The 15,442-nt window shown below is 47.0% G+C and overlaps 1 protein-coding gene across 1 annotated transcript in view; it reads right to left on the bottom strand.

Annotated features, from left to right (window-relative positions):
- The window catches only part of GPC3 (glypican 3), a 149,514-nt gene that overhangs the window by 12,970 nt on the left and 121,102 nt on the right, over positions 1 to 15,442 (bottom strand). The window contains exon 7 of the mRNA XM_065846453.2: positions 14,721 to 14,877. Coding sequence (XP_065702525.1) covers positions 14,721 to 14,877 — 157 coding nt within the window. The remainder of the gene's footprint in view (positions 1 to 14,720; positions 14,878 to 15,442) is intronic.

Raw genomic sequence — 15,442 nt, forward strand, 5'->3', positions numbered from 1 at the left:
GGGAACAATTCTGTACAATGCTCAGTTTCACACCTGACAATTGATAAATGATGATATAATTTTAAAGATTTGGTTAAAAGCATCTTCTTTAAATAATGACAGTTGATTGTGCTGGAACTCAACGTACCTGCAATCTGTTCTACTTTCCTTTATGTTTAATATCCGCAAAAACAATGCTGACAGTGAGAAAAAAAGGCTTTACAGATATAAGGAATGCAATCTGCCTGGTTGTCCCTAAGCTACCAAAATATACTTTTTTTTTTTTTTAAACAAAGTTTTCTTAGTCTTTGCATGATGATTCAATCTAAAACCAGCACTAAGCAAGTAGCAGCAATTTTGCTTCTTTGTTTGAAGAAATGGCTGAAAAACAAAGGTATTTCAGGAATAAATTACAAAAGCCTGTGTAGAAACATCAGGAAAGCAGATGGAGATGTCCCTGATCATTGCTCTTTAAGGAGCAAGGGGAGACTTTTTTCTCCATTTGGCTCCATGTCCCTGTGACAATTTGCACCAGTCAGGAGCATCACAGTATGGAGAGAAGACACATAGGGATACATCTGCCCACAGCCCTCCCCGAGATGGCACCATCAGAGAGCAAAAGACCCAAAAATACTGTGATATGAGGAGCAGCCATCCTGGGATGGACACACACAACATGCAGTACCAGCCAGTGCTGATTTTCACAGACCCAGCCGTGTGGTTTTTGTCTGGAAAGGTGAAGTACAGCAATAGCACACTGCCTTTCACCCAAAGGTCTCAAAGCATATTGCGGGCATTAATTACACCCTCTGCTTTGCACATTAATTAACCACTCGAGCTTCATGGTCTCCAAGAACCGAGCACAAGCCTCCATTTACTACTGATGACAACTGGGCTGAGGTTGCAATGAGGCTTCATGAGCACCGATGGGTGAGCTGGGAAAAGCACCTCTGAGCACCCCGAGTCATTTGGCAGCAGTGGCCTCTTCCTCCTGGGATGCTTTTAATTCCTCCTTGTCCCAGCAAGTCCCCCTGTGCAGGTAGCCACGAGAGGTTTTGCTCTGAAAACACTCTTGACGGCAAAGCATGGAAACCAGAGAGACCAGGGAGCAGCAGGGACAAGGAGCAGTCCCGTCCCACAGCCATCTTGCAGTGCACCCGCTCAGCCCCTGTTTCTAAGGACACCTCAAGAAGTCTCCAACATTAGTGGTCTTTTTTCCAAACGAGGAACTCAACAGCCCTGATAAGACACATCCTGCATCCATGTGCCAAGAAGCAACAGAAGCTCCTCAAATCACCCTCATCGCTTTCACATGTGCCACTGGCTGCTGCGTCACCCTTCTCTGGGTGGGACAGGCTGCAGAAGATGGCCAGGCTGCCTTTTTCTGCCCATCCTTCCAAGCCATCCAGCTGTGAGATATATACATATATATATATCCAGCTCTGCCAGCAGAGAACTCCTGTGATGCTCTAGCAGGGAGCGGCGGGGGCTGAAACCACGACACTGTGGTCACCTGCCTGGATGACTTCATGTCTTCTCAGAAGTTGGTTGAACCATGTTTCCAAGGCACAGGTGCTAAGCAATGAGGGATTTAGATGAGCAGCCTACAAACCCACAAACATTCGCTGTCACTGTTTCTTTAGCAACAAATGCCTGGATGAAATATGTGACAAGCGCATTAAAAAAATGTCATACCTGTGCAGCGGAGAGCTGGATCACGAAGGGGGATTGCCAGCTAACAAAAAGTCCTGGATGTGCTGCAGCTGCAGCCTGGGAAACCCATTAAGACCACATGGGGTGTCAAATTGTATGTAACATGAGTGTTGGGCTTGCAGGCACTGTGTGATGGCGGCCCCACTATGGAGCCGGGCGGAAAGCAGCTCCAAAGAGACCGGAGATGACAAGAATTTCTCGGCATATGCCTGCCTTTGCGTCCCAAAAACTGGGAGGAGCAGCTGAACGGGCACAGCCTCCCGAGGGAACGCAGAGACATGGTCGGGTTTGCAGGGCCCTGGGAAGCCTGAGCGGCGGCTCAAGGCTGAGAAAGCATCTCCCAGCCCCAGCTGTGGGATGCAGAGGGTGAGATGCCCAGGGAGGGATCCCTTGCAGCAGGGTTTGCTATGGGGCTGCATCTGTTCACTTTGCTTTAGGGTCAGTGGAGTCCCACAGCTGTCCAGTCTCCCAGTGTAGGTTTCAATGGGATGGAAGTGATTTAGGAACCTCCAGGCAATCCCACACAGTTACCCCATATCCTACATAACAGGAGCTGGTTAAGTATTTTTACAGACAGGTTTCTGTTCCTTAACATACACAACAGGTCGGAGTTAGTCTTACTGCTATTAGCAACCAAAACAGCTCTCAAACCTTTGCTCCCCAACCCAAGCACAGCAGTTCTTTTCATTTAATGTGTAGAAATACCTCCTTGCTACGTCCTTATTTTTGGATTTTATTTTATCTTTTTGTTGGTACATGGAACCATTTTTCTTTTTTCCACATTTTCTAATGAGTTCTGGCAGTGGGAAGTTGTTTGTAAATCACACAAGTATTTGTTTTACTGGAAACATCTGCTTTAACACATTTGTCTTGAAAAAACATTTTTTTTTTTTAAACAAAGGTATTAAGCTGCAATGTAAATTGGGCACATCTGTTTATGAGTCACTGCAATAGCACTGCCTCCAATGCACCAGATCACATGGATCTCCAGGGGCCTGATCCAGCAGAAATTAGAAACTTACAGCTTGCTCTGCTCCCTTTTCCGGCACTACTTTTCCTAGAGTATTGCTGCCTGATTTAATAAACTAAGGCCACTAAATAAGAAAGAACCATTTAGCATCTGCTAATAGCATTAACTGTCTGGCCTAGCAGACACTTAACTATCAGCAAGATACTTAAGCTGGTGCCCCACTCCACAGGCACCCCAGATCATCCAGCTCCAACCCCCATATCACGGGCAGGGACACCTTCCACCAGACCAAGTTGCTCAAAAAGCCCCGTCCAACCTGACCTCCGACACTTTCAGGATGGGGCATCCACAGCTTCCCTGGGCAGCCTGTTCCAGTGCCTCACAGTAAAGAATTTCTTCCTTATATCTAATATAAATCTACTCTCTTTCAGTTTTAAATCATTACCCCTCACCCTGCCAATACACTCTCTGATAGAGCCCCTCCCCATCTCTCCTGTAGTCCCCCTTTAAGTACTGGAAGGCTCCTATAAGGTGTCACCAGAGCCTTGTCTTTCCTAGGTTAAACAGCCCCAACTCTCTCAGTCTGCCCTCTGTGCTCCAACCCCTTGATCATCTTCGCGGCCTCCTCTCTAGACCTTGAGCCTCTTTCAGTCTTCACAATGGTAGAAATGAAGCTACAAGTGCCAGGAAGGGAAATGGAAGGCAACAGCACATCAGATGGGACTGGAGCACAAGCCAGACGTTTGCCCTTAGAGAGAAGGGGAAAGGAGAGCGTTTTGGGTATAAATGCATTCTTTCACATGCTCTGCGTTTGCCTTAGCAGATGATTTATGTGGACAAGGGAAGAGGAAGCGATATTGCAGGCTGTGTTCTGCAGTAACTTTGGGGAGCACACAACTATTGTTTTTTTTTAATTTACTCTTTACTGGAATGATCTACCCAGAACCAGAAAAGGATGAGCAAACGTACTGAAGCTGCAGAGCAGCCAGCGGAGAGTTATCAGAGAGGCAGAGGATATTACTCAGACTCTGATAATAACCACCAGCTCCCACCTGTCAACTCCAGTCTGCCTAACACAAAAAAGTCCAAAAACAAGCTGCAGCAGATGTCTGTCTCCCCACGCAGGAAGCGTCTCCAGTATCCATGGGACACAAGCAACTCCAAAATAGCTTCGAGTCCAACAATTTTACAGGGACTCAAGATATTGAATTAAAACAGGAAAGGGGCGGGGGCAGAGGGGAGCAGGCGGGAAGGAAAAAATAAAAAGGATGTGTATCACATTGCAGTTGTAATTTACATTTTAGAAATCCTGTCGGGACTCCTGCGCTGCACTGAGATGGTGACAGATGTCCAGGCAGTCTGTCCAGCTGCCAAACTCGACACAGCCCACAGCAAGCGAGGTCCCACAGCAGCCAGCAGTACCTGTCGCAACCATACATACATCCCCGCACATCGCGGTATATATAATCACACAAGGGAGCAGCCGGCCAAGGGATGCAGCAGCGCACAGCAGCCCCCAGCAAAGAGCCAGCCCCAGGGCAGGGCTGTGGGCACCGGCTCCTGGCTGCTCAGAGATGGGATACGCAGAAAGCGCCCTTGGACCAAGGAAGGTGCGGGAAGAGGCACTGCTGGGTTTGTGTTCTGATCCGCGCTGGGCACAGACCCAGCCTCCCATGGGAGGGAAGGGTAGAGCATCATCCCAGGTCCCGCTGGAAGCAAAGAGGAAATGAAAGGTGGGAACAGACAGTAAGATGTTGTCAAGGGCCCCAAATACCATTGAAGATATTTTCTTAAACAACAGAAGCTGGTCAAAACGCCAGATTTCCATTCCCACAGAAAATGGGGAATGTGCTACTGCTACAAAGCAGAACAAAGGCAAAATGTGTCCAAGTTTTCTGTTGTTTTTGTTTGTTTGTTTGTTGTATAAAAAAGCAAACTGACTTGGGGAGGCCAAAACATACCACTCTAACAAAGTCCAATCAATTCATTTAGATTTCAGGTTTTTTTCTGTGATATAATTAAAAATGTAATCTCGAGCAGACTTTTAGACAAGGAACCGCTCTTGAATGAAATCTGACAGCACTACCTTGCAGTATGGACAAGCAGGCTGCTGCTGCTCCAGGAGCAGAGGAAGACCTTTCAGTTTTTCTCCCAAACAAAAAAATCCCATCCAAAACCACAGTGTCCTTCATTGCATCCCGATTCCAGCAGAGAGGCATTTTCCAACATGAAGTCTTCCCATCAGAAAGTGTCCAACTTGCCATAAAAGAAACATAATGGGGAGGTTAAATTCTGAGGTCAAGCTGCTTTTTGCCCCAGGTGAGATGCACTATAGACCCAGGGAAGATGGCAAGGCCGGTAAACTTCAGAAGCACTCGGCTACCTGAAATTTGCTGATATGGAAGAAAGCCACCTGGGCTCTCCTTAGAGCCATGAAAGCCCTGTGGATGGATGGCGAAGGCAGAGCGCAGCCGCCACGCGGGAAGGAGGACATCCCTCCTCCAGTTCACAGCTCATCCATCCCAACTGCGCAAGCAGTCAGGGATCTGCTGGAGCTCCACCTGGGAACTGGGGGAGTAGCACTGGGACAGACACACCTGGTTCAGTTCATGTTACTCCTGGTGTCAGCCCCGGCAGATGTGTGTGCACGGGTCAGGGCTAATGCACTCCAGTTGGAGAGAGCTTCGTCCTGACGGATGATGAATCCCCCGTTTCTGGAGCACACAGAGTGGCGTTGACTCGGCAACCGATCATGTCCTGGTAATACACTGACTGACGAGTGATTTGCAGCACAGAACCAAACACACACTATGTTCACTTGCAAAGCAAGAGGTAGGGAGAAGAGGGGAAAACGTGGATTAAAAACAATGAGTCCTGAGAGATTTCTCTGGAAAAGCATCCCTCTCCCTCTTTCTGCTATCTTTTTGGCAAGGACTAAAAAGATAGGCTGCTTTCCGGGCGGGTCTGTGTTTCCGTCTGCTGGAGAGCATCAACCACCAGTTCCAGGCTCCAGGATCAGTCTCATGCACACATCCAGCAATGTGTTTTCCTCCAACCAGACTACAATCCATGACTTCCCAGGGAGCATCGGTATTTGGAAAGATCCAGGCATCTTACAGACATTTAACTCACAGCTTCATTCAAACCGGCTTGATTAGTTCATAGATACATACTTTTATATATATTGAAAGATGTAAAAACTAATTTTCAAGAAAGTGATGCTTCCGTCTGCAGCAAGTAGGAGCCTGTTGGATCCCAGGGAAGGAGATCACTGCTGTGTGGGCTCTCACTCAACCACATCTGAGTAAGCATCAGCTCCCCAGAGCTTTCAGTTGTTGCTATAATGTGATGCTGCAACTCGCACTGCTAGGTCATTGCCACAATCTCCTAGGTAAAAACAAACACATTTCTTCAAATTTGAAGAAGGGAACTGAGAGGTCAAGATTTTTAAGTCAGTCTGGAGCATTTCAGTCTTTTCCATCTTCTCCCTTTTAGGGCTCAATAGTGCTCTAAAAGTTTTACGTAAAAGTTTTGCAGTAAGCGTTGGCTTCCATGGTCCACCTGAAACATCACCTGTTCTCTTGGACACCTCTCTCAGGGCAAGATGATGGACAGATGATGCAGCAGCCACAGATGAGAGTCCAAGACCCTCTCCTAGGCCCTTTCAATGAGACAGGGCCACCCGGCCTCATTTTGTGTATACAGTTGTCACACAGCTGTATTTCCCCAAGATACATTCTGGGCAGACACATGTTGAGCTCATTCCAAGCCAAGCTGTGTTTAACAGTCCTTGATGGACCTTAGCTCCATCTTCTTGTGTCTTTGACTCCATGTAAGCTTTGAGTGTCCCCACCATGGGATGTTCCTCCCGTTCAGTCCTTGTCACTGCCCATAGTTAAATTTCCAGCAACATGTGGGCATGTGCCAAAGGAGCCCAGCCTTACCTATCCCAGTCTTGCTGATGGCTGTGGTTCCTGAGTGCCACCAAGCAGTAGCACAGCTCTGGTGCTGTCCCATGTCTGCTCCCCTTCAGTGGTGCCCAGGTAGTCAAAGACACCTGAAGTATACACAGATATAATAAAATCATAGACAAGTTTGGGCTGGAAGGGACCTTCAAAGCTCATCCAGTCCAACCCCTGCCATGAGCAGGGACATATTCACCAGCTCAGGTTGCTCAGAGCCCCGTCCAGCCTGGCCTGGGATGTCTCCAGGGATGGGGCATCCACCACCTCTCTGGGTGTGACAGATGTACTCGACCCCTTCCAAGCAAACCAGCAGCAGGCTCCCAAGGAGGTGATGACAAACTGCAGCAGGATCCCCAAAACCATGAGCTAATATGGGCACTCAGCACCCGCTTGTCTTTGTACCAGAGCTAAAGACAACACAGTGAGGTTCACTGATCCTGCATTCCAATGGAAGGAATCTCAGCTGGACCAGCCTGTCCTGGACCACAGGGGAGTGGAAATGTCACCAGGAGAGAAGGCAGCCCTTCTTCAAACATGGCACATCCCCCATTTTCTGAGGCAAGGAGCCACGACAGCCACAGAGCAAGAGAGGCATGGTCCAGCCCCATGCCCACAGGATGGGCCCGTGATGTTTTACAGCTGAGTGCTGGCACCCCGACACCAGTGTTGGGCAGACCCATCGGCCGGCATGGCTGGGACACTCTCTGTGGCCAGAGCCTTTTCCTGCAACGCCAAACAGGGCTGCACCCTCCAGCCTCATTTATTACATCCCCGTTATCACTCTTATCAGCTTACCTGCAGTAAGGTATTAGTAAAAGCCAAGCCACTCATGAAAGGGACACCCTCTCCTACGTGAAAAGTCAATCAACACGTTATATTGTTATCAGGCTCGCAGACAAACCTGTCTTTGTACAACAAACTGCCCAGATACAGATGCCCTGACTATCAGCGTAAGGTTATCTTGTCCATCCATCAGCAAGTAGCACCTGGTCTGCTTCTGTCTGAAATATCCTTTTATTGTCATCCCTTAAAAAGAAATCCAGTTAAACTATTTTGTCTCTCCAGAACAAGAAACTATATATATATATATTAAAAAAAAAAAAAAAAAAAAAGCAAGTTTGTATCCAAGTCAGGAATTGTGTTTCCCAGCTTTGGAAGAATTCACATGTTTTCAGCCACAGAAAAACTGATTCATCATCCTTTAAACGTAAATATGACTATCACTACTGCAACGGGGCAGATTTTTGCATACTTTAAATTGTTTTGATGCGTTCAGTCATGTAAAATGCTACACTCAGTGACAATTTAAAGATACATTAGCTTCCAAATTACACTGTTGAAAAGGATCTCCTTAGACTCTCTGGCATAATACAAGCTGTACAACTTGCAACCCAAATAGAAGGCAAATCTTTTGCCAGCAGACTGGCATTATAAACATCTGGGACTGATAACAATCGGAGTTTTACAAATATTTTTGTGCATTTGTACACGTACGAGCAGAAGCATCACCTTGTCTGACCTTCAGTGTGCCTCCAACACCTCAACCTCACCCAGTCACCTTAGACTGAGCCCAAGAACCAGCTTCACTGGCACTGATCTGGGCTTCCCAAAGAAGGATGTTAGGCCAACATCTGCTCACACTGGGAATGTGATACATGTGATTTATGGAGATGAGGCCATCAGGGATTTACATGCCCTCCACTGATGCTGCTTTAAAACAGCCAGTACATCATTCTTTGCTTTGGGTCAGAATGGACTGAGGCAGTAGAATTCAGCTCCTAAACATATCAGATACAAATTGCTCAGATGGACTTTAATCTGCAACCTGTAAGCACAACACTGAAAAAGTTTTAAAAAAAAGAGGCAAAACTGAAACCAGAAAAACAGGAGCGTGTGATTAATATGTCCAGTGGGTTTACTTGCTGTTCTCATAGATGTTTTTTGCATATATGTAGCTTTTCTCAAAGTGCAAACTGATTCTCGTAGATGAATTCCTAGTTCTTCAGTTGTGGACTTGCTGTTTCTATGGAGGAACTCACAGCACAACAGTTAAAAGAACCCTTCAAAATGTATACATTATGTACAATGTGAGGCCTGGAAGAGTCACAGCAGCACAAAGTGCCAGCTGAAGGATAATGTAAAACAAGCCTGTCTCTGAAAGCCACCAATAATTTTCCCAGTCTGTCAATTTTTGCTGACGTCAAAAGCAAATTAATGAACTTGCCATTCAATTAGAGCTTCAGCCAACTGCTACATGTGACTCCCTCTCCATCTTCTAGCTTGCATTTGAATAGCGACAAAGAATTCTTGACTTCCAACCAAATATTCATTAAAAGGAGAAATTTCAACAAACACAAACACTTGAAGCAGAAAAGCAATAATCAAGCTATCGCACTGTTTTAGTTGGTACCATTCCAGCTTTTCCATCAGGATAATCTAGCTCACATTTGGCCTTAACATTTCTTTCGCCCTGGGACAGGATGAATGTCTTGTAAAACAGTATGCCTCTGCGCTCCTCACTTCACTCAAGCATTCAACAGCATCCTCCTTAGAAAAAAAAAATACACGTTAAAAGTCCTAAAGCTTTTAGCTTCCCTTTAGGAAGGATGCTGGATCAACCCAACACAGCTCACCCTGCCGCCTGAGCCAAGGACAGGGCACCTCTGCTGGAGGCTGAGCAGAGCCACGTACAATAAATATTGATACTGTACGCATGCTATTTTTCAGTAGGACAATCCAAGCCTGCAGGCTGTCCGCTGGGCAGGCACAACAGCCACGTGGCCTCACGCTGTCAGCAAACGCACACAGATGGGGACATTTTGCACGTGCAGAAGGAGTATTTTAAAAGTCAATCAGGTATTTGAAAATGTCTTTCTCAGCAGATAGATGAACATGGCAATGAACCATCTCTCCAGACCCAGTACTAAATTGAGCAGAGCAGTATCAGTAGATAGGAGCTGCTCAGATACAGGCACCCTAAAGGCATTTGCAGAGAAGCAATCACCATGATAAAGGATGAGAAGACATGATCTTGTAAATATTTTAACAACTGTTGGTCTGTCTCCCAGCAAATGTACCAAGTGAGCCCTAGCAGATGCCTGAGCACTCCCAGCTTGGGAGCGACCCCTTTTCCAGCACGAAAACACACTTGTAAGGAAACTCCTGCAGGAATGGGCTGCAGAAACCAGGAGGACTGCACTCAAAGCGACCCTGCCCAGCCCTTGCGCTGCCACTGTCTGAACTGGGAAACCCGTTTGCTCCCCAAAATGAACTGCATTTTGCATGCCCCATGAAAAATCAATTCACGTGTCATCGTAGCAGCAGCACCTCCTGCTCCCTTCCACAGCACGGTGGGGTGGGAGGATCTCAGATTGAGCACCTTCATGGGGTGATGAGAGGAAGGTTACCAAAGGCGGAGCTGCCGGAATGACGTCTCAGCACTGAGAACTCCAAAATGTGGAACGGTTTCCTGGGACATTTGGAGATGTTAAAAAACAGAATAGGATGCAAGTTGCAACTCGCAGAGGTTCAGAACAGCTTCCAAAAACACAGCGTGAGGCAGAAAACAGCAGTGTCCCACACCGTGCTCATGCAGGCCACAGCCACAGGAACACGGTAGCCCCTTCTCTCTGGGGACGTGGCAGTCAGAGATGTCACCCACTCCACAACCTGCCCATATTCCCCTTTGAAAGCAACACCACCTTTGTAACTTGGATAAAGGGCTTACCAATAAAAAGTTTTTCCATCCGTGAAGAGAACACACTCAGCCAGGAAGAGGTGACATTTAAACCCATAATTTAACAAGAGCTCTCAAAGCAACCCTGCCAAGAGGATAAACCAGTGGCAAAGCAAGCCAGAAGCTACTGAAGAGTTAAAGATCTGGGTAAACCAAGGGACACACTGTGCTGATCTTGACTTTCATCCAGCACCTGGCTCCAGCATGGACTGCTGGACACCGGTGCAGAGGTCCAGCCCCCCCGGCTGCGCTGGCAGCACATGGAGCAGTAAAACTTGGGGCTTCCTCAGGCTCAAACTATGAACTGCATCTCTGCCTTAGAAATAACGAAGGGAGAGCAGAAAGGCACAACTAACTGCAGCACGAACAGCCAGAAAGGGGAGCTGTTTTACACATGCAAACTTGCAGAGCCATCTTTACATATCTTTATTGCACGCATCTATCCTCACATATCTCATGGGATGAGGCCAACTTCCCTTCCCAGGACAAACTATTTCTACTTAATTCTGCCAAATCCATCTGTTCCCAAGACAACTTTTGTTACTGCCTAACACAGATATTTTGGAAGGGTAAATCTTCCCCTCATTCTCCCACCCTCCCCCTTGCTGGATTGCTGAGAACATTCGCTGGGTAATGTGCTCTGGCCACTATAATGGATTATTTCCTCCCGGCAAAGCTTGTGAGATGTCCAGGCACACAGCATCCCCACAGAGGTGAGCTGGACCACACCACCTTTGCAAACGCTGCAAAAAGCCAGCGCCTCCTCGCCCCCAGCGCCTGCAAAAGCCACCCGCCCGGTGCAGGAGCCTCTCCAGCACCCATGTTTTATTTTCAGGCTTCCTGGCAACGAGCTCATCTGTTATAAGTGGCATCTCGAGTGAGAACGCCGGAGGTGAGCTAATTAGTGGGTGGTTGTCTGGAGCGGCAGCGAAGCGCCAACCACCGCGGGCTCTGTTTGCTTTGGGTGCCCGATGCAGAACGGCCGATCCCAGTGGTGTGCGAGAGCATGTCTGCACCGTGCAGCCTGGAAGACATTTGCACCAACTCGTAATTTGGGGGAAAAAATACTATAATTTATTCACAGGCATGATTTGCTGTTGGTGTGGAATAAATACATGTGCGTGGATGTACACAGCTCTATTTTTAGAGCTACACGGCCAGGGTGCTGGCTCCACAGTTACTCGGTTGACACACAGGATGGGCTCCTCTCTGAGCTGTAAGATTTTCAGTCCTCCCCCTTATTGTAAACATTATCTGCCTTCAAAATCCTTAATGTGTTGCAGATGTGACAAACAATAAAAGACGTATCATAAAAAAAAAGCCTGCCATCTCCACGTTTCCCACTGGGGCAACATAATAATGAATTTATTAGCATATAGCGCTCACCAACATATGTTTATAGTCACTCACAAACTTTTGACTTGACAGTTTACAAGTATGTTTAAATCATTAAAAGTTTAAGTTGACTGTCCAGTTATTACAGGCTCATTATAAATAGGAAACAAAGGTTACATTTTATACAACAGGCGATAAATCAAAACTAGTCTGTATTCGAGACTGACTTTTTTTTCCTTTTTCCTTTTGCTCTTTTTTCATCTCCGCATTTTCAAGACCTTCTGAGGGGACATGTCGGTGCGGCCAAGACCAAGCAGCTGGTTGCAGTTAGCAAGCAGGACCAGCAGCACCCACACCGAGCGGGAGAAACTTCCTCTGCATCCAAGAGATGCAAAGACCTCGGAGGTGACAAACTCTGCCAACGTTTTCACTCAACCACCAGCCAGACCCAACGCCAGCCCAAGGGACCCACCTCTCCGCCTCCCCAGGGCATCACCAAGTCCATCCGCAAGGCACTGGCAACCGTCCCCAAGGGAGAACTTCCCCACTGCCACCATAGAGCCAAGAAAACGTCCTTCTAAGCTGAACAAAGCCTCTAGGAAAAGGAAAGCAAAGCACCCAAATTGCATTCCCCAACTGCAAACCTCTGAGGGTTGACGGAGGCACTCAGATGCACTCAAAGGGGGTTTTGGGGTTTGTCCACCACACTACAACGTGGAGCCCCCCCCAGCCTTCCAGCCATGTTCCTGCCTTAACGCTACAGAGCATCCAGCACAGGATAAAACCAGAGTCAGTAACTCAACCCCAGTCCTTTCTGCCTCTATTACGGCGTAACCACCTTGGGAAGGAGAGAGATAAAGCCAAACTAAATGTAAAAGTTCATTTTATAAACTACTTCCAGATTCCAAAGCCTGGCATCATTTCAAATCAGCACACTAACCTAAAATTTAGAATTTGTGGAAGAGCGGGGGGGTGGAATGTGAAATGGCTTCTGTTCCCTTTTATTTCGTACTATGCACATGCGATATGATGGAAAAAAATTAATTGAAAAATACCCTTTCAAAGCAAAAAGAAATATCATTCTCTAAAATGTTGAAAGTGAATATTTCCACACCATCAGCAACTTTTCCTGGGCTTGTTTCCAACATAGAACTTGAAGAGAGTCACAGTTTATATCCAATAGCAACCAAATAGGTTTCTGTCACTGTCAGATCAGCTTTGCCTTTCTGCTCTAAAGCAAAACGTGCACAAAAAAAGAGCCTTACAGCAAGTGAGGAAGCACCAGAAGGTCTCCCTGGCCACCACAATGGCACAGCTCATTGTCCTGCAAGTGCAGACGGTGCCTAAAAACTGTGTTGGACAAACCTCACTCTTGGCAACTTGAAAGACTTAACCTGTCAGGAACACAATGCCCCAAAGCCACCGCTGCTTTAAAGTTAATATTTACCCATCCCGTAACAAAGGCAGCAGCAAACACCCTCCAGCAGAGTAGCACAGGGAGGACAAGTCCTCCTTTCCTATTTCATGTTCACATACCGCAGTGACAAGAGAGGTCTAAATTGCTAGACAGGCAGGTTATCGGGGAGATCAATACAGTGATTAAACTAGCCTAGAGAGACAGAAAAAGGCAGAAAGGATTATTACGTGGCTTTGGATATCACTGATTATATTATGGGAAAGGCTATAAGAGGAAATCAGATATACATTAAAAATAGCATAAAGGTGTGACACAAAGATCATGGAAAATGAAACACATATCTCTGCTCCCGACTCAGGACAATGCGGATCACCTGTATTTCTTTAACGTTCACTTTGATATTTAGTTCTTGGATGAAATAAAGTACATTTTATCCTACTCCAAATTCTATATTTCACTTTCAGACCTGGGTTGGAGAACTTAAAAAGTATTTTCTTTCCCTTATCCAATATTTGAATATATGTATTTTATAAATTTTACATAATGTGTCAATAATCTTTGATATGAAACTGGTGTTTAATATTTCAGCTCTCACTTCATTAAGGATTTTTTAATTATCCCAGACCAATGGAAGGGAATTTATAAACATCTGTGCTTCGTTTAAGAGCCCAAATTTGCCTCTTAAATTTCAAAGCTGTAAAGCTGATTTTATCCAGGTTCAGTTGTCTGGTCTCTCAAAGAGCAATGTGCAGCACTGGAACCAGCATTAATTGGGCCAAGTCTCCAGGCTGGAGACCCAGGTGCAGCAGACACCGCTCATCCACAACAGACACAGCCTCAAAACCACCTGGTTTGCTCAGGCGAGCAAAGAGGATGATGCTGCTGAGCCCCACAGAGCCGGCAGGAGGATGACAGTGGATATTGGGTCAGGGAGAAGACACACACCAACAGCATTTGCGACTGCCCAAGTCACAACCGGTCCTTTGCTTCCTCCTCCTGAGGGGTGACCATGTACTACCTCATTAATAACGTAGCCTTGAAGCACTACGAGTACTTCATGGCCATTTTGAAAGCAACCAAAGACATGAGTCTTAACTAGCAAGCCATGCAATTTTAGGCTCCTGAGTACCTAAATCACTTCTGAAAAATAAGCCTGAGTTATTTGTAAAAAATTACCATGAGTCTCTCAACTCTTTGTCAGAAATAGCCGTAACTTGTTGCAGTCAAACGATCTTTACTGCCTTCCTGATGTCCTCCAGAAAGCTGGCAGGCTCATCTCTAAGCTCATGAATGTGGGCAGCAGTGGGAAGGAGAGAAGAGGGCGACTCTGGGACCTACAACAGGTTTGCAACCTGCCTTGAAACTTCTCCCATGAGGTTGCCCTCAACACACCCATGTAAATCCGACCAGGGAAAGCAGTTGCATTTCTTCTGCAGCTGCTGTCTCAGCTGACGCTGAGGCCAACCTGATGATGCTGAGCAGAGAGCATCGGTGGTGCCTGCAGCAAGCAGACCTGAGCAGACCCCAGAGAGCAGCTCCCTGCACCAGCACCGAGACCTACAACCCCCAAAGGGGCGATTGCCGCGGGACCACCATCCCCATCACCTGCTAAGAACCGGAGCTGGTTCCTCACTCGCAGATCTCCATTCCCAGAGCCTTCACCACATTCATCTTCATCATCGCAGTCCCCACTCTCCTCCTCCTCCTCCTCTGGGGTTTTGCCTGGAGCTTTTCGGCGGGGCAGAGCCATCCCTTTGAGTAGCTGAAAGACAAGAGGTGCCACAGTCATTCAACAGCTTCCCTCCACCCTCCCCACCTCTTCATCCCATGCTTACAGGGGGACTGGGTGACAAGAGGGGGACAGGGCTTGGTGGAGCCAGGATGGTGGGACAGGACCCCTGCACGCTTTTCATGCCAAAGCACCGACAAGCTCAGGTTCATTCACGGACAAAGCTCCTCAGTGAGCTTCACATGAGCTGGAGCACATCTACCAGCCCTGCGAGACCCCAAGATCACCCAAGCTCAGCGGTTGGCTATAAAACACATGTCCAGAGTTAGACCAGACAGGGCAAAAACCAGTAGCAAGAGGAAACTCTGTCCGGGGATTCTCACAGCTTACACGGACTATATCCCATCTGAGAAAGAACATGTGTGAAAGGAAACGGCAGATCTCTCGGGTCTGTGGGGTTCCTCACAAAAATAACCTAACCTAAAAATCTCATTTCTCACTCTTGAAGTGCAGGGGATGCTAGTCAAAGTTTTTGGGATAGCCAAGCGATGCAGTGACAGGATCTTTTAAAGGATGTTTTAAAGCCAAGTCCTAAATA

This window comes from Patagioenas fasciata, chromosome 11 (assembly GCF_037038585.1).
Source record: "Patagioenas fasciata isolate bPatFas1 chromosome 11, bPatFas1.hap1, whole genome shotgun sequence".
Taxonomy (NCBI): Eukaryota; Metazoa; Chordata; class Aves; order Columbiformes; family Columbidae; genus Patagioenas; species Patagioenas fasciata.